Here is a 21,143-nt window from a genome sequence, read left to right as displayed (position 1 = left end):
AAGTTTCTTATTGTACAAGGAGATTACAAACGACAACAAAATGGTATTACTTAATAAAAGCATACTTGACATAAAATTTCACAATCTTGTACTGTACACAACAGAGTATAGACAGGAAAACTGCAAATATTGCCTGATAAATTTAAGAAGAGGTTATATTTGTTATGTTCAGTGCTGTTTAAATATAATGTATGGCACTAATAAATAAACATTTAATAATAACATGAAAATATTAGTAATAATAGCAGGAGCAGTAGTAAGATCTCTAAATCCATATCACATTTAAATATTTTATTAAAGACGGAAAGTCTGCTGTAAATGAAAGATTTTCACAGAAATACAAACACACACAAACATACTGTATATGTATACACTCACAGAGTGGGAATTAGATGTACATTTATGAAATTATATGAAATACTGAAAACTAAATGATGTTCATGGTGCTTCTCAAAGAGGGTAATTTGCAAATAGTATTTCAGATGAACAGAAAAACTTTGCATTGCATTCTTAATAAAGTTCTACTAATCAGGGATAACTACAGTGTACCAAATAAACCACCATTACAAAACTACTTTAACTAAAATGAATTGCGCAAGTGCAAGAAAATGAATAGACAGATTGCATTTGAAGTTGTATGTCTCCATCTTGTGGATAATTCTGAATTAAAAAAAAAAATCCCAAACCAATGAAGGCATATATATATTATATATTAATATATATACACCTCACAAAATGATCCGATTTTCTACTTATTTTCCTGCATATTTAAATAGTTCTTTCATTGGCACCATAGGCAACATAAAATAAGCCTTGAAATGTAAAATGTAATTTGGTTCAGTAACTGAAAGACACCCATCTCTACTAGGTGCAGCTTAGAGATACCAAATAATAATCTTGGGATTCCCAAGACTAGCAAAGTGTAGTGACCAGTAAGCATTTGGAGGTAACAACTACCATGGTCATACTCAAAGACCTTACTGTGGATGTGAGCGGCAGCCATGAATTGAAGAAAATGTTGCCCAGAATTACTATGCAAAGCAGCTACTTTAACTCAAGAAATTCTGAATTCACCATCCTCTCAGAAGTTGCTCAGGGATCTAATAAACGATTAAACAATTATAGGCATAAAGAAATAAGTTACAAAATGCATACATTTTCTGACGTATTTAATTATTTATGCTCATCTATTATTATTTATTTATTTGCCTGGGAATTTACCTGAGACGATAGACCTCTGTTATAGTGCGGAGGTCAAATCCTGAGGAATCAGAAGTACTATGTAAATAACAGAGTATTTTTCTGTGTACGATATTTTTTTGGTTATTTTTTTTTTCCTCTGTGTGTTAATATTAGCTCACTGTAGCTCGCTACTCTTGAACATACAGCATACAGTTTCTTATGAGTAAAACATTCCTGCTGTAGATCAATTCTTGCTTTTCCTAGGCACTTGGGTTTTGTTGATGGTCACTGTAAAACAATTTTGGAGGAAACTATATTCTTTTGAAAACAAACAGGTAATTATTAGGAATAACTGTAATTTTAGGTGTAAATACAATTTCACCTCTAGCACAACTTGTAAAACTGGTAGCTTCAGTCAAATTTGAATGTAACAGTTTGTTGGTAATCTTGTACCATTAAAGTTTTGGGGGGATTCAATTGAAGGCAATATACACTGAACTGTAGTTCACTCTCGTACATACAGGACTGATGTTTACAGGCTGTACATTTATGTGGCCCATGCAATGAACTGAAATGTTTTAAGAATTGTACAGAAAAAAAAAAGTGAAAAGAAATAATGTTGTGTATTTACAATATTAACCTCCTCTTGGTTCTCTCTGTTGGGAATCCCTTTATTGAGCTATGCAAGCATTTAAACTGACCAAGGCTCGCCATCACTCCTGGCTTGTGTTGTACCCAGGGCTTGTAGTGGGCTGGGTATGCCTACCAGCATTTCCTTGTTTCCGCTTTGCAAACATCATGGTCCGACCTTTAAATGGACACACCATTTCTCCACAATTTTGCATATATTTTATCATCAAGGTCACCCTCACTACCCTTTTTTGATGTATAAATACTGTATATAAGTGTCCTTGGGGTGAGCATCTCAATACTGATATATCAAATGTACTTTCTTAGCAGATAACTGCTACCCATGATGTACCACCTTGCAAAATTTCAGCTTTTTAACTAAATAGGAAAGTGTTTTAGGTGATGAGTGAATGAGTCAGTCCGTCAACTCTGTATTATATACAGAATATATAAATTATCACATCACATAATACATTTTTTAAATTAGCCTGAAATATTCCTCTATAATTTAAGTAACATCTATTATTGCCATTATTTTTTAACTAGTTTGCTGATAAATTAACTAAACATCTCACACAGATATTGTACAGAATCTCATTTTTTGGCTTTGCTGAAAACTAATTCATTAAAAAATAAAACTATTACCTTCTCTAGATTTATTAGTTACATAGCCATATGATATTTTCACTTTCTTCAGCAATTAGGAAGCCATAATTCTTAAAATTATGAAAACACAATTTTAGGCAGACCTACTTTTCATGTTTATTTGGGACTACTGTACAACTGCAGTGATTGCAGTTCAGTGATTTTTAAAGCACACTGATGGATGTGGCTTGTTTAGCTGCAGTTTCAATAATGAAGACTGCTCAGCTTGTTAAAATTTCATGAGGAATGGTGCCTATGATGATACTGAAATGGTGGCTGGATGGTGAGACCATTAGATAAGGGCAAATGTGGACAGAAGAGCAGGCTCCTTGATTATGATATTATTAGGGCTGTCAAAGTTAAAGCATTAACACATGATTAATTTCAATTGTATAATGCATTAAGGCAGAAAAATACACAATGAAGAACAAGGATGAACTTAGATGTGTTTATTTTATTATTAATAACTGTCAAACATGCAACAGTGTTAATATTAATCAACAGCTGAAGCGGTTATTTTAGACAGAGTTGCCAGTGTTTGGTTATGTTCATCCTTCCTTTAAAAAAAAATAAATACAGTAATAAGCTGATGTTCAAGGCAGACCTGTGCTCAAGAGATTAAAACTGGAACTTGACATTGACAATAATGATCCTATAATTCTCCTCAGTTTTCATCTGACACTTGAGTTATTATTTCTTTTGCCCTATATTCATATGAACTATAAATTTTTGTAAATTAAAAATATGTAAATGTTAGGCTTTCTAATTTTTATTTCTTATGAAATCATGCGACTATTCTTACTTTAAAAATAATCAATTAAAAATATACTTGATGTATATAATAAAAACTAAAAGACATACACAACCAAACAAAAAACTAAATCGATAATCACTTGTTAAAATCCCCAAATGCAATATTAAGGTAAGGGATGAGAGTTAAGAAATATCAAGACTGAGAGATGCATCAACTTTTTAAAGGAATGCTACACCCAAAAATGATATTCTTTGTAAATGTTACTTATCCCATGTAGATTGTAGAGTGACAATTTTTTTATATTGCATAATAAATACTTAAATGCAATGGGGCCCTGCGGTGACCAATTCTTTCTGGACAATGGCAAATGTAAAAAAAAATGTTGTGGAAAAAAACTAAAAATATTCTCATGTATATTGTGTTGCATAATCCACATTTCCCATGTCTATTTGTAAAGTGGAAACAATCAAAATGTGCGCTGTTTTGCTAAAACATTATTTCCAGAAAACTCTGCATTGAAGGTAAACAGGAAAGATGAAATTCCTAAAAAGCTGTGTGTTTGATCTGAATATCAGCCTATCCACCACATTCACTGGTCAAGAATCCGGTCTTCAAAATGAACAGGTTTACATATACTAAACCTTGCAATCACTTAGAAAATACCAATCTCACCAAGACAATCAAAACTACAGTCAATTTGCAGACTAAAAAATATGACAAAATTTTAGACAACCTATTGGACATGGCATTATGGAAACCATGTTCAGAACATTGTTCACTACAAAATATAATGCAACACATAAAACACAAAACATTTCCTATATTAAGATTTAATTAGGTGAGATGGAATAATTCCGGCTTTTTGTTTATTCTCACCATTGCACCCTCGCTGACTAGTAAATTCATTGTGCTGTCTTTAAAATATTTTCACTGATTAATTATTAAAGTGTGTCATTGCATAATTACTACAAGCGGAATGTTTTTCATAATGAAGAAGGCATGATTAGTTATTTTATATCACCCAAATATTCAAAACATTGAGATAGCATCTTCATATCATACTGCCCAATCTGTACACAAGGTGACTTTACGACTAGAATCCCTGAGGCCTGCAAAAATAATTGTAATGCTTGGCCAACTTAATTTTGTTCACACCTTCTCAAAACGGCATAAATTGCGCACCGATATTGCCTTTGTTTTGGAAATGTGTCAATTGGCTGTAGGCAGGCAGCCTGCTATCCCATCCCCCATTGAAGCAGTTGAAGTCAAACACAAAATATTCACAGCAGAAGTCTGTTCACTGGAAGTGAGGTGTCTGGAATTGTATAGGAATATATCATTATTTGAAATGCATACATTTCACGTATGTTCCATGTGTATAACAATCTGTGAAAATGTAAGATGACATTTCTTGTGAGGCAAGAAATGTTGAACACATAACTAAAACAGAAAATGTTTTCATATGCTATAGTAATTACAAAATGCTGACATGAAGTGTGTAATGTATGAAGACTGAAGTCCAAATATCAAATAAACATTTTCACAAGATGAACAAAACAAGTGTGGATTTATTCAAGAATAAAACAGAAGAAACAAAATTGTTCAACTTACATGTTGCTGTCAATGTGTGAAAAGTAAAGCCCAAATATCAACTGATACGAAGTAAAGGCGTTTGCATCTTTCACAGTGAAAACGCGACTGTCTCACAGATATCTGCTTTGCTGGCGCAGGGGTAAGATCGGCTGCTTCGTAATCAAGACTTCGCCAAGTCAATCTCAGGTCCTTTCTGCATTTAGTGCTTTGAATGGTGGGCTGCTATTTTTGCTACTATTATATAATAAAAACATTCATTTGGTTTGAGTCTCTAACAAATCAAAAAAACAAATGTGCCTTTATTCAAGTATAAAACCAAAAAAAAAAAAAAGAATATAAACAAAAGAAAAAATATTGCAAATATGTTTGAGTTTTAACAGCCAGTATAAAGTTATGGTTCTGGTAAAAGTAAGCATTTTTTATTCAGTTTTATTCTCTCAGTCACGTTCACGCCCCCTCCCCAATCTAAGAATGTTAGCTTTCAAATAAAGAAGTGGTATAATGAAACAAGTGTTTTTTTATGTGCAATTTTTTTTATTCAGTTGTGTGAATTTTATGTCCGACTTCAGCTGCTTTGGTGGAGAATGGGATAGCAGACTGCCTGCGGCCGATTGACACATTTGCAAAACAAAGGCGATATTGGTGCACAATTAACGTAATGATGAGGAGGTGCAAGTAAAATTAAGGTGGACCGCCATTACAAATATTTTCACAGGCGTACCTTAAACCAATTTGAATGAGGCACATTATCCGCATTGTGAGGGAGCATCAGTTACGGCACTATGTGGGCATATGGTGCCATTCCTCTAGGGCAGCGTTTCCCAAACTTGGTCCTGGGGAACCCCTGTGGCTGCAGGTTTTACAGTGGTGTGAAAAACTATTTGCCCCCTTCCTGATTTCTTATTCTTTTGCATGTTTGTCACACAAAATGTTTCTGATCATCAAACACATTTAACCATTAGTCAAATATAACACAAGCAAACACAAAATGCAGTTTTTAAATGATGGTTTTATTATTTAGGGAGAAAAAATCCAAACCCTACATGGCCCTGTGTGAAAAAGTAATTGCCCCCCTTGTTAAAAAATAACCTAACTGTGGTGTATCACACCTGAGTTCAATTTCCGTAGCCACCCCCAGGCCTGATTACTGCCACACCTGTTTCAATCAAGAAATCACTTAAATAGGAGCTGTCTGACACAGAGAAGTAGACCAAAAGCACCTCAAAAGCTAGACATCATGCCAAGATCCAAAGAAATTCAGGAACAAATGAGAACAGAAGTAATTGAGATCTATCAGTCTGGTAAAGGTTATAAAGCCATTTCTAAAGCTTTGGGACTCCAGCGAACCACAGTGAGAGCCATTATCCACAAATGGCAAAAACATGGAACAGTGGTGAACCTTCCCAGGAGTGGCCGGCTGACCAAAATTACCCCAAGAGCGCAGAGACAACTCATCCGAGAGGTCACAAAAGACCCCAGGACAACGTCTAAAGAACTGCAGGCCTCACTTGCCTCAATTAAGGTCAGTTTTCACAACTCCACCATAAGAAAGAGACTGGGCAAAATGGCCTGCATGGCAGATTTCCAAGACGCAAACCACTGTTAAGCAAAAGAACATTAGGGCTCGTCTCAATTTTGCTAAGAAACACCTCAATGATTGCCAAGACTTTTGGGAAAATACCTTGTGGACTGATGAGACAAAAGTTGAACTTTTGGAAGGCAAATGTCCCGTTACATCTGGCGTAAAAGGAACACAGCATTTCAGAAAAAGAACATCATACCAACAGTAAAATATGGTGGTGGTAGTGTGATGGTCTGGGGTTGTTTTGCTGCTTCAGGACCTGGAAGGCTTGTTGTGATAGATGGAACCATGATTTCTACTATCTACCAAAAAATCCTGAAGGAGAATGTCCGGCCATCTGTTCGTCCACTCAAGCTGAAGCAATCTTGGGTGCTGCAACAGGACAATGACCCAAAACACACCAGCAAATCCACCTCTGAATGGCTGAAGAAAAACAAAATGAAGACTTTGGAGTGGCCTAGTCAAAGTCCTGACCTGAATCCAATTGAGATGCTATGGCATGACCTTAAAAAGGCGGTTCAAGCTAGAAAACCCTCAAATAAAGCTGAATTAAAACAATTCTGCAAAGATGAGTGGGCCAAAATTCCTCCAGAGCTGTAAAGACTCATTGCAAGTTATCGCAAACGCTTGATTGGAGTTATTGCTGCTAAGGGTGGCCCAACCAGTTATTAGGTTCAGGGGCAATTACTTTTCACACGGGGCCATGTAGGTTTGGATTTTTTTTTCTCCCTAAATAATAAAAACCATCATTTAAAAACTGCATTTTGTGTTTACTTGTGTTATATTTGACTAATGGTTAAATGTGTTTGATGATCAGAAACATTTTGTGTGACAAACATGCAAAAGAATAAGAAAATCAGGGTTCCAACCAGCTTCTGATATTTCCCAAGTTCTGTGTTTAGGGAATACAGTAATATAGTAATTAGAAAACCAAGTTTGCTAAAAAAAAAAAAAAAAATTAAAATGTACCAAGCAGTTATATAGGAATAATGCATTTTTTTCTTTTTAACAGTATTTTCATTTTGATTTTCATCCTACTTTAAGGTGTTCTAATTGTTTAATGAACCCATTATTTACTAATTACTGGGTCTGACTCTAAAGTAGTTGCAGCCTTTGCCTGGGTGTCTGTTCTGATCGTTTTAAATGGTCATTAATAAGATACAACGGGGGAAAAACTGCACAGAGAAAGGGCAAAGTATAATGAAATCAACAAAAGAGAGTTAAACATTTAAATCTACAGCAAAAGCAGAAGTATTTATAAATGTCTTATAAATGTAAAAATCATGCTGCTATGCTTTTCTGAATTTCGAATAAAAGAAAAAAAAATACCAGCTAATTAAATGAGCTCAGTGTTGTTATCAGGTGTCGTCACTGATTAGGAATGTGGTTGGAACAAAAACCTGCAGCCACAGGGATTCCCCAGGACCGAGTTTGGGAAACACTGCTCTGGGTGAACTGGCTCGCTGGATTCACACTGTTGAGGATCCGAGTGGCTGGATGAGGCCAAGGGGACGCCCATGTAACACTTAATCTGTCTGCGGCAGATGGTCATTTCTGGAGGGTGGGTCTGGACTGCGTGTCTGTCTTTGCCAAATGGAATCCTGAGCTATTTTGTTGTGTGATGGATGCTATAATCTGACCTGACCTGAAACCAATTCTAACATTTGGGGCAAAATGTCTTAAAAATAGGTCTATAGGGAGCATCATAGACAGAGCTGTGATACGGCAGAAGTTCACATGTCTTGTCTTTTCATACCTAAAATTGCACTACCTTAAACATAAAAGTGCAGGATATATAAACAATGGTCAACAGTGCTGTCTGTCATATTGTCAACTGAGTCATCACTCACATTCCATACTTCTCTAACTCTTGCAAAAAAAATAAAGGTTAAACAGCGTAATTCATGTTAATATCTAAAAAAATCAAGTGTATTATTTACAATGACAGTAAAGACTTTAAATTCCTTTTAACAAAACACTGATAACCATAACTTCTACCCAAAGCACTTTACTGTGAACAACAGTTAATTTCCTTTAGTAAGCAGCAGATTTAGAAATTAGGAGGAGAGGAAAATTGATAGGCCAGTAAACAAATTTGGCAAGGATTAAACAAAAGCAGGCAATTTAAATATTACATACTGCATATAATAATGATGGCTTTAGAATGCAGCACAAGTACAATTGATGAGGGTCTTTAGCTGAGAAGTGAATGCTGGAAAGCTCCACATATAAGCACACCATTTGCCCAAGAATGGATGCCAAAATCTTTTTGGTTTGGCAAGCAGCATGAATAAACTAATCCCAAAAAAACAAAATGTAGCCTACAAACAGGTTTACATGAGGTGTAGTCTAGTATTAATGGGAATGCAGAGTTTTATAGATATCTGTTTTTCAATAAACTACAATAATTTCATTTAAAGGCAAACAAATAAATAAAGTAACATAAAAAAGCAGCTATTACATCCATGGCCCAAATATGTTTCACATTCAAATGCATAAAGGAATATATATCAATAAGTGAGTAAAGGAAATTTAAATGGCACACCAATCAAATTGTATAAAAATCTAAATATATTTTAGATGATGTTTAAGTGTGCTTTGGTTTTGTAAATAAATTAATTGAACTTAATATCCAGGTTATTTGAGTAGAGCTCAACAGCTATTGATACTATTACATTAAAATGTAAAATGTAACACTTAAAATTATATTTCAGCTAAATCACTCAATTGAGGGGACAAATAAATACACTACAGATTTTGTTTACTCTGACAAATGCCATTAAAAGCAATGTTGAATAATCTCTCAGTTATAAACTTACCTGGATAACTTTGTAAAAGTATGCATATTGTCGAGCTGTATTCTTGTACTGGCTAAAGACATCTTGAATGGCTTGAGTTGACTGAAGGTACTGTACTTCTTCCTCTTCAAAATATAGAGGGGTGTCATACTCATTGGGTAGGGTTTTAATGTATGGGAGCCAGAAGGAGTTTGGATCTGCACGCTCGCACAACAAATGAAAAGCAAGGGTAATATTCCCCATGGCCTGAAGGATTCGATCTTGGCTATATAATGGACCTGAAAAAACAGTAAGGAAATGTTTGAAAGAATAGGTACTACTCAAAACATATACTGTACTATTCATTCCATTTTTTGATGGTGGCTAAGTGACGGAAAGATAAAAAAAAAAAAAAGTGGATTTTACAAGCAATGACACACAACATAACACAACATTAAAATCCATACAGCATTACAAATTTGAGCAGACCTCCAAAACTTTTTCTGTATTACCGGTTATGTTTTCAAGTAACTCCTTTTTCAGTTTTACATTTTACTCTTATTTCTGATACTGTATATTAAAACACTCACTGTGACAAAAACAGCAGCTTATAGAAGCAGTGGTTCAATTTATATAAGAAGTATTATATTAAAAGGAGAATACAGAACAGGTGACACATGAACAAAGACATGAGGCAAAGCAAAGGCATTCATTGGTTCAGAAAGAAGCGATACTAGGGACTTTTAGTAGGAAGTAAAATACACTTGGAAAATTATAAAATGCTTACACATTATGATACAGAACCAATATGCGTCCTATTACACATCAAACCATTGTTACTACAATCATTTCTCATAGGCATTCATTACGTCAAACATGAGCACTTACAAGAAATCTTCACAGCTCTGAAAAAGTAGCCAATAACCACCCCCACCTGAAAGCGGATTTTCACCCACAGTGACCTTGTTTTCCGATTCTCCTAATAAAGCTGTGCCCCTTCCGGCACTATAAAGATCAAGAAGCCTCCTAAAGTGTGCATTCATTCAGAGCCCATGACAATGGAAGACTGAGCTCCTAATCAGAAGTGCTACTTTCTTTGTTGAATTCCTTTGTTGAATGACTGACATTATTCGTTTTTCACCTGTTTTGTTTATCATTATAGGTTTCTGCTGGAAGTGAAGCAACTGGAGCTTTTTTTTTTTAACTTTATATTGTTACAAGAAGAAATTACAAACAATTAAACACATTTCGATTACAAAAATAGTCACAAAAACAATATATTAATACATAACTTGTACTCAAAAAATAAATTCAAAGAAACTGAAAACCTTCTCCTATCCACTTTAAGGAGCTATACCATTTGACAGGCCTGTTTAATGATGTTGCTCATATTTTGAAACAGCAAAAATAGTTTGTAAGTGATCTGAAATGCTTATTTCAGATAATGAAATTATTCTCTAAATAATTGTTCAAACTGTCTTTTCAAAAATTTAAAATTTTCCAGTTTAATGTAAATATTCATGCAAATAATATAGTATATAGGATACTATAATAGATTTTCACTGAATAATGATGTCCCATCTGGTGTTACTTCATATATTGTTGTTAACAGAATGGGAGAAATTTTACATCACATTTTAAAAGGATATCTGAGAGGCATGCAAAAAGTTTAAACCAAACTGGTCTGAAAGTAACACATGCACAAAATATATGGCCTAGTGAGACAGGCACTCGTTGACTTCTTTGACAATTTGTATCTGTCCTGCTCCACTGACAGACTGAGGAGATCGTTCCTCCCTCACACTATGCAACTCTTCAATTCTACCCAGGGGGGTGGACGTTAACATTATTCAAAGTTATTGTCTGTTTTTACTTGCATTTTTGTTACTGTTTAATTTAATATTGTATTTTGTATCGGTATGTTGCTGCTGGATTATGTGAATTTCCCCTTGGGATTAATAAAGTATCTATCTATCTTGTCCTGGATACATTTTAGAAAGTTTTACCCAAGACATATGAGCTATATACAATTTTTACTGAATTATGACATGCTTTGCATGAAGAAGAGTGCATTTTATTGTTGGCTAAATTCCATTCCTGACCTGTAATACTGATTTAGATTCCTGTGCCAGAGATCATTTAGAGATAAACTCCTTAAGACTTTGGTACCACCCATGACTACATTAAAGCAAAAAAAGTGTCACTTTTGGGACAGGTAATGATGGATGACGAGGTAAATTAGTTATTAGAATTTCAAAATATTTCACATATGCTCTGTTACAGAAAGGAAAATTGAGTATATTGAAAAAGTTATCTAATGTGAAAAGATTCTCCTTGATATATAGTTATACACTCCAACAAGCATATGTAACAGTACCTCACATCATGTCACCTGTAAGAATGTTGTCCATAATGTACATCTGTCTACTACATCAACATGTGCAAAATTCAGTGATAAGTCACAAAGAAAGTTTGACTCAACAAATTAAGAACAGTGAAGTGAGTATAAACTATAATAGTAGCTAGCCTATGGTCTGATATGTTACAAGGAGATCCATGAAGGCAGTGTACCTCTGACTTAAAATACGAGTGAGTGATATGGCCAAAATGATTTTCATGAATAAACAAATAATTAATTAGTGATAACATTAAAAATATCTCTCAAACTCCAGCAAATAAGGCTTTATCTTCTAATATAGCTGTATGTGCGTCTGTCTAGATAGATAGATACTTTATTAATCCCAAGGGGATATTCACATACTTCAGCAGCAGCAAACTGATAAAAAAAACAGTATTAAATTAAAGAGTGATAACAATGAAGGTAAAACAGACAATAACTTGGTATAATGTTAACGTTTATACCCCCGGGTGGAATTGAAGAGTCACAAAGTGTGAGGTCTCCTCAGTCTGTCAGTGGAACAGGACAGTTACAGCAGTCTGTCGCTGAAGCTGCTCCTCTGTCTGGAGATGAATGTCTATTGTACAAATCCAAACTCCTCCAAATTTTAAACAAGGGTAATATTCTCCGTTTCAGAATTTCCCCAAGGGGAAATATGGTCATATGATCATACACACACATATGCACCCATTTCTGGGGTGGTGGGGTGGGGTTGCACAAAAAGTAGCCCTGCACATACAGTGCATCCGAAAGTATTCACAGTGCATCACTTTTTCCACATTTTGTTATGTTACAGCCTTATTCCAAAATGGATTAAATTGATTTTTTCCCTCAGAATTCTACACACAACACCCCATAATCAAAATGTGAAAAAGTTTACTTGAGGTTTTTACAAATTTATTAAAAATAAAAAACTGAGAAATCACATGTACATAAGTATTTACAGCCTTTTCTCAATACTTTGTCGATGCACCTTTGGCAGCAATTACAGCCTGTAGTCTTTTTGAATATGATGCCACAAGCTTGGCACACCTATCCTTGGCCAGTTTCGCCCATTCCTCTTTGCAGCATCTCTCAAGCTCCATCAAGTTGGATGGGAAGCGTCGGTGCACAGCCATTTTAAGATCTCTCCAGAAATGTTCAATCGGATTCAAGTCTGGGCTCTGGCTGGGCCACTCAAGGACATTCACAGAGGTGTCCTGAAGCCACTCCTTTCATATCTTGGCTATGTGCTTAGGGTCGTTGTCCTGCTGAAATATGAACCGTCGCCCCAGTCTGAGGTCAAGAGCGCTCTGGAGCAGGTTTTCACCCAGGATGTCTCTGTACATTGCTGCAGTCATCTTTCCCTTTATCCTGACTAGTCTTCCAGTTCCATCACCACAGCATGATGCTAACACCACCATGCTTCACTGTAGGGATGGTATTGGCCTAGTGAGGAGCGGTGCCTGGTTTCCTCCAAACGTGACGCCTGGCATTCACACCAAAGAGTTAAATCTTTGTCTCATCAGAACAGAGAATTGTGTTTCTCATGGTCTGAGAGTCCTTCAGGTGCCTTTTGGCAAACTCCAGGCGGATTGCCATGTGCCTTTTACTAAGGAGTGAGCTTCCGTCTGGCCACTCTACCATACAGGCCTGATTGGTGGATTGCTGCAGAGATGGTTGTCCTTCTGGAAGGTTCTCCTCTCTCCACAGAGGACCTCTGACAGAGTGACCATCAGGTTCTTGGTCACCTCCCTGACTAAGGCCCTTCTCCCTCGATCGCTCAATTTAGATGGCCGGTCAGCTCTAGGAAGAGTCCTGGTGGTTTCAAACTTCTTCCACTTACGGATGATGGAGGCAACTGTGCTCACTGGGACCTTCAAAGCAGCAGAAATTTTTCTGTAACCTTCCTCAGATTTGTGCCTCGAGACAATCCTGTCTCGGAGGTCTACAGACAATTCCTTTGACTTCATGCTTGGTTTGTGCTCTGACATGAACTGTCAACTGTGGGACCTTCTATAGACAGGTGTGTGCCTTTCCAAATCATGTCCAATCAACTGAATTTACCACAGGTGGACTCCAATGAAGCTGCAGAAACATCTCAAGGATGATCAGGGGAAACAGGATGCACCTGAGCTCAATTTGGAGCTTCATGGCAAAGGCTGTGAATACTTATGTACATGTGCTTTCTCAGTTTTTTTTATTTTTAATAAATTTGCAAAAAGTTATTGTGTTGTGTGCAGAATTCTGAGGAAAAATTAATTTAATCCATTTTGGAATAAGGCTGTAACATAACAAAAAGCGGAAAAAGTGATGCGCTCTGAATACTTTCCGGATGCACTGTAGTTAGGAGCTTTGGTTTTAGCATAACCTTTAAAGTAATGCTCTTTATTCTCTAATAACAAAATAACATTTCTAAGTAAGAAGATAAAACTTGTAATTCTTCTATTACCAGTGGTGTAAAGCAATGAATTTTATTTACTTTTGTTAATGTACTGCAGTAGTTTATGTAGGGAATTGAACTTTTTGAAATAAAAATACTGTTTAATTTTAAAAAGTTTATTATTTAGTAGGAATTTTACTATTGCTGTTTGAAGGCAAATCATTACAAAATACAATTGATAAGCTATGTTCAAAGAGCAAAGATCATAATGTCTGATTAAAATAATGCAGTAAGAATTTTTGGGGTTGCAGGTCACAAAATCTTAGAGTACAAAGTGTTTTAGTAAATAACACAAATGGCTTTGTAAGTTGCACCCACCAGCATATCAGTATATCGTGGTAAAACAGCCCAGTGTGTGTGCTGTAAATTGTGAGCTGCAAATACTCCAGCCTTACATCTAGTGTGCAGGGAATTAATGTTTTTGTGATACCTCTATAATGAAGGATGCAGTGGGAAACTCTGTATAGTGGGAGCAGCACTTATTATAAAATTGTACATCACTGGCTCAAAACTTTGTAGCATTATTCAACCTAACAAAAAAAAAATAAAGCAGCTCTATTACGCGGTGCAATCTCTGCGTCCCAAAAACTGTGGAGCTATCTGTGTAAAGAAACAATTCCAGAAACTTCCAAAACCACATGGAAATAAGTTGACTTTTTTAAACTAGAATATTGAAAATACAGCATAAATGCAAAAAACAAATCATACTTGATGGCACTGAAAGATACTACAGTAAATTTCTTATAGTCCCATGTTGTTGTGGCCAAAGAAATTGTCAGCTGTCCAAAAGTACAAGCTATAGCACGGGTGGACAACGTCGGTCCTAGAGGGCCGCAGTGGCTGCAGGTTTTCATTCCAACCTAATTGCTTAATTAGAAATCAATCCTTGCCAGTCTCAGACTTATTTTTATTTGATGGCTTAATAGTGGTTTTAACTCTGTAATGTCAGGTTCTTGTATTATAGATTTTTTTTCCTTTCCAAGAATACCATCCAAATGATCTGAATCCTGAGTGATTTTCAGTCCATCATGTTTTCCTCATTAGCTTTTTTATTTATAACCCAAATAGTGTATGATGAATCCATACAGGTGTAAATGGGAACAACTCAGAGGGAGAACTGCTGGCTCCATTGTAATTTGCATCTCATTGCTAATAAGGAGCCATAAAAATACTGAATGCAACTGTTTAAGACTGAAATAAGCAATTAAGGGTGGAGAACCTTAATGAGCAAGACCACTAAAATGAAGCATCAAAATGTCACTTAAGTAATAAGAGCTTCACCAGGAATAAATGATTCCTCATTAAGAAACTGGCCTTGAACAAAAACTTAGTCACTGTGGCCCTCCAGGACAAACACTGCCTAACCCTGAGCTATAGTAATAGGAGGCATCCTTTTAAGAATAAAGCACCTGCACATAAGTGAGGTGCATTTAGCATATACATTATTTCCTAAATGTGGGAACATTTTATTAATGCACATTGGTAAGACTGGCGTATTTAGCAGTCATTTCCTTTATAAGAATATTGGACTTTGCAAAGTTTTTGACCTTAGCTTTCAAGAATTGTGATGGTGAGAGAACACTGCATGCCTGTTGTTGCATGGGAACCAAGGACTGGTAACAAAGGGCAACAAGCAACAGCTGCATTTTCTTACAAGAAACGTTACAAAACCAGCAGCTCACACAGTGCTATATTAGTTTAGACACATTTCAAGTAACAACTGAAAAAATACACAAGATCTATAAACTGCAAGTACTTCAGATTAACAATGATCATTTTTGTTTGAAATAAAAACAAATGTTGCTTCACTTCCATACATATTTTCCCCAACACTTCGATGTATCTGAGGGAGCGTGGCACAACTAAGAATCTGAGTTTTTAAATTTTGCTTCTGTATGCTAAGGATGTACAGATTGCCTCTGTCAACAAGATCAAAAAGCCTTTTGTCATTCAGATGTAAGCACTGTTGCAACGAATTTGCAAAACTGTGCAATTTTCCTTTTCTAGCTTTACTTAAATAATTATTTATGTTAATTAAATGGCTATGGAACAGCTACAACAAGTTTTTTATAATGCTTAACTAATAACAAGCTTTGTCAGCTACCTGCATTCCCACAAAAAAACAACAGTTCTCCAGAGTACGGGACTTAATTTTAATGCTGCAGCTGAAACAAGTTGGTCAAGGACTAAGAAGCAATACTAAAATAATGCTAAACTATAAAAACCTTTTCTTTCAATTGCTACATCTATTTGAATTATTGTTTTAAGCGACAGCTGGCAATTTTCTGAGGTGTGCCAAAAAAGCAGCCAGAGTGGAGGCGGCCAATCTCCTGTCTTTCCAAATGCTGTACCTAACATTAGTATGTAGCTGTATGGTGGTGGAGACAGCAGGTCAGCTTTCAAAAGACTCTCAAAAACTGTGATCTTAAACTCATTTAAATAATGAAAATCTAGAAATATAGTATTTCCCCGTGATCACTGATTAGTGTAGAAACCTAGTGCCATCTTGCTTGCTACAATATTGTGCTTACTATTATAAACTAAACTAAACTGACTTTTCCAACAAACACAAAAATGACTGTACCATTAAAAAAACTAGGAATATTATTTGTCTGGGCATCTGAGCGTTCAATAATAATTTTTTAAGGTTTTTATTAAATTTAGATAACTACCTGACTGATACTTAAAAAGGTACAAATTTCAGAATAATTTCCTTGAGATTTAATTTAATACTTTAAGGTAGGACATAACTGTGGTGTTTCAGATGAGAATGAAGTAGGTTCTGTAAAGAAGAATAAGAAGAATAAAAGGTCTTCTAGACTGAAGATCACCACAAAACTGTACTGAAAATAATCCCCATATTAAATTTTATTGAAGAGATTAAAATATTTTGTAATTAATCATCAATGTCATGTTACAAGCCATCCCAGGCAGAAAACAACGATTGGTGCACCATAATAGCATGTTGCATAATCTGCTCGTCTTCTTATGATTTTGCTGCTGTCACTATTACCAGTAATGTCTCACTGTTACATTCATATGGTCCATGCGTAATATGTTGGACATATATTTTGACTAAACATTTGGCCTGTGTCAAATTAATAAAAAATGTTCACCTGCTTACTGCCTTAATATTGAGGTAAGGTAGCTCTGTTCACCAATCATGGAGCTGGAGAGTGATGACGAGTTGCATGTTGATTAGGGCATGCAATAAATAATTTCCCTATACTCTGCAGATGTGATAACAATGACCCAATAAACCTAAAAGCCTACAATACTGCAAGATAATTTTTGGTACTTTAGTATCTTTTGGGAGAGTAAGCTTGAGTATTTAAGGTCTGTGCTGACCAACATTATGTTATCCTCGGCTACACGTTCAGGCTCTAAAGCTTTAGAAAGTACCGCTGCTGTGGAAAATATCCTATATTGTTTCAGTTCCAATGAAGGTAGACACTTCTTCACTTAACGACTACAGACAAATAAGGATCATGAATACCTTCGAGATGCTAGTACTTGACTGAGTCTTCTTGTGAAAGACCACTTGGATTCACTGAAGTTTTCCCATTGGACAAAGACTGAAGTGAAAGATGCTATCCAAACCATCCATTTGCTCTACAAGACATAATACCATCTGGAGAAAGCTGGAAGCACTGTGAGGACAATGTTTTTTATTTCGCAGTTGCCTTCAATGACATCCAGCTGTGCTGTTCAGAAGTGCACCCAGGGATATGCAGGTGGATGAGTCCATGGTTTCCTGTATAAATGGACTCTGTTGGGCAGACCACAATTTGTGTGGATCAAGCACCACAAGGAACAGCCTTATCACATGTTCTGTTCACCCTCCTAGGACTATAAATATAATAATAAGATCATGTAATTTGCAGAAATTCTCAGATGATAGTACACTAATGTGGTGTATTGATAAGGAGATGAGTCACAGTATAGGAGACATGTGGAGATCTTTGTTCCTGGGTGCTAAGAGAATTATCTGAAACTCAATATCAGCAAACTAAAGGAACTGGCTATTGACATTTGCTGCATCAAAAAGCCTTTATGCAAAGCCCTTACTCAGGGAGTAGATGTAAAAGTGGTACACTGCTATACATACTTGGGGGTCCACATCAAAGACAAGTTGGACTGGTTCTCATAACAAAGATGACACATAAGAAAGTGTACAGTAGACTGCTTTTAATTTAGGAGACTGTATTTATGTGTGTAGTGAATTCCTTTACATAATCTAACTCTGATAGCCTATATGATTTTGTATGCTGTAGTGTGCTGAGCCAATAATCACTTCTAGAGAGGCCCACTTAATTAACAAGCTAATTTAAAAGGCAAACTCAGTTATGGGATACACTCTTAACCTGTTTAGTAACAGCAGAGAAGAGAATGAAGACAAAACTGAAGGTCATTATGACTAATGTTGCACATCTTCTCTGTGACATATTATCAATGAGTACTTTTAGCTAACAAATTATTCATCAGAATATTATTGAGGGCTTCTTCATATCTACGTCAATTAACCTTTATAATGTCTTACTATGACTGCTCTCTTGTCATTAAATAAGTCAGAAGATTCATGTAGACAAATTAACATGAAAGACAAAATCATACGGAAGAAAAACGGAAGTAAAAACTACATATGAAAATAGCTCACAGTGGTGATGATATGGCACTGTAATAACACATGCTGAAAATAAAAACAGCATAAAACAAAATTGGAAATGTTCTGAATACGAGCTAGGGGAATTTCAATGTACAACTGCAGGAATGGAGTTATTAAAAACAAAACACAGAGGCTTTATTTATTGCTATTTTTATCCTATTAAGGAGTTAGTTCAGAAGTGGATTTATGTATGCTTTGAGAGTGAACTGATGTGACCAATAACATGTAGTGTAATTTAACATAATTGTTTAACTTAACAATAATAATAAAATAATAGTTTAACTTGTAGTGTCACAAATTTCTAACAGCGGATGAAATAGTAGTGTAATTTACTACATTTTAATACAATGTCATTCCCAGTCCTGATAAAGGAATGGAGGTTTTGCATTTAGTCTGACATGACAATGCACACATCTACAGATGTCCATCCAAGCTTCTACCCATTTTCTAACCAGTTCAGGGTCATGCGGGGAACCTCGCCTGCATACAGAACCATGCATGTAGAACTGGGGGATATGGTAGGAAACTACACTCACCATGCTAACAGTCGAAACAAGTACACACCAAATCAAGTTTTAAATGAAGTTGGTGTATGGTTTATCTAATTTGGAGATTAAATGAGCTACTCCATTTGTTATCAAAATAAATTTAGTGTTTCAATGCTTTGAAGCAAAAAGCACATCTCTCTCATGACATGTACTGGATATATTTTATATTTAAAGTTTTAGTAGTTTCTTCAGAGAAGGATAGTGATTGGATGATTACACATATACATACACAATTAAACAGTTCATGCAAGTCTGTGAAAAACAAAATATAACTGTGTCCTGTTTAGTATTCCACCATGTTCTAAAGTCAAATGTTCAGTGACTTTTTCAAATGCAAATAGGTAAAATTTAAAATCAAAGAAAAATGCAGCTTCCTCACCTAGTACAGAATTTTTTGCTGATTCAACTGTCATCAACATTTTCCTGGGAACCCAAAGAAAGAGTTCTTCTGCCTAAAACATTAAAAGTATAATCACTACATCTTAAAGATATTTAGAAACATCTATAACAAGAAAAAGAAATTGTGGACAATTGTGTATCCTTCGTTATATTAAAAAAGGGAAGTTTTAAAGATAAACACATATTCTCACCTGGGAGTCATGGTTTGAATGCACTACAGTACATGAAGCAAAATAAAATAATTCTGATACCCACTACAAAAGTTCAATAACTCAGTATTTAAAAACTCACCATATACAGGTAAAATTCTGTTACAATGAACTGCCAGGGGCCTAAAAAATAATATTTAGTTGTAGTGAGATTCTGTATTTGTAGCTATAGTGCTTTCTTTAACTTGCGTCCAGACATTTGCAATCATTTCAATAGCTTCTTTCGTGTTAATTTTAATCTCCTTCTGTCTACAAGTTATGATGATGAGAATTTTTCTCAGCATTTCCTTGCAATAATACACTTTCAGGGTGCTAATGATGCCCAAACCCAATGGCTAAAGCACTGCCGTGCAATTGGGTGGGAGGAATTCAACGCAAACATTATCTAAATGCGGAAGCCTGTTGTGGGCAGCACAGTTATCAATCCGAAGCTGAATCATCCTTTTCTCCTTCTTCATATTGTGAGGTTTCTGAACTCTTTTGGGATCCCCTGGGCTCCCCCCAAAAACCAACGGGAATGTCATGCTGAAGTGCATCCCGAAGTGTGATTTCCACGTCTGTGGAAAATTGTTTGTCTGTTGCTGGGGCAGGGCAACCGCAGGATGACAACGCTGCAGCGCCACAGAAGCGAATCCTAAAAGATTGTGGGCACGCTATACATCTCTGTCTTGCACCCCAAGACACAAGGCTTAGTCTCAGTACTTTAGCAAAACCAGCTTTATTCAGCTTGAAACAGGAATGGAACGGTTATTTATTGTAGCGGGATCTGCCACTCTCCTATATTGAGACACAGCAGTCAGGCAGGGTCGTGGCCAGATTAGTGTCCAAGTAATCCTGTTACCTGCATTTACAATGTTCCTTGCATCACCCATTGAGATCTTTTCTGTTTGCTTCAGTGAGCCTGCTGTTGCCCTGCCAACAGATAAACACAGATGCGGTGATCGCACTTTGGGACGCTCTTCGCCTTGTTGTCCAGAAGTGGGAGTTCCCAAGAGAGTTTAGAAACCTCACATTTCCTATTAATGCGGCACTCGTTCAAGAAATGTTCCTTGAACGAGCATCACTGAACCATATAATGGCTTTTTCAGCGTCTTCAAATGCAGCAGTTTGCATACATTTGCAGCCTGAGATTTTTTTTTTTGCTCTGTCTTTCAAGAACGTTGACAATATTGATGGCAAAATTCCGAATTCACTGGCAACGTCTTTTTTCTTTTTGCTGCAATCGAGAGCTTCAAAAATGTAAAGTTTTTTTTCTAATATGAACTGTTAGCGTTTTGTGTCTGCCGTTTCTTTAGGAGGGTGACAATGAGTTAAATTCCAATGGATGTTTTTCAAATG

At 35.9% G+C, this 21,143-nt stretch overlaps 1 protein-coding gene across 3 annotated transcripts in view; it reads right to left on the bottom strand.

The window, feature by feature from the left end:
• Window positions 1–21,143, bottom strand: part of setd3 (SET domain containing 3, actin histidine methyltransferase) — an 86,874-nt gene that overhangs the window by 37,320 nt on the left and 28,411 nt on the right. For all 3 annotated transcript variants that reach the window (XM_039741911.1, XM_039741912.1, XM_039741913.1), the window contains exons 5-6: window positions 19,577–19,649; window positions 9,206–9,462 (exon numbers count right to left, since the gene is read on the bottom strand). In XM_039741911.1, coding sequence (XP_039597845.1) covers window positions 9,206–9,462; window positions 19,577–19,649 — 330 coding nt within the window. The remainder of the gene's footprint in view (window positions 1–9,205; window positions 9,463–19,576; window positions 19,650–21,143) is intronic.

The sequence above is a fragment of the Polypterus senegalus genome, chromosome 18 (genome assembly GCF_016835505.1).
Source record: "Polypterus senegalus isolate Bchr_013 chromosome 18, ASM1683550v1, whole genome shotgun sequence".
Lineage (NCBI taxonomy): Eukaryota > Metazoa > Chordata > Cladistia > Polypteriformes > Polypteridae > Polypterus > Polypterus senegalus.
Note: the sequence above shows the minus strand (reverse complement) of the source record. Positions and strands in the feature narration are given on the sequence as shown.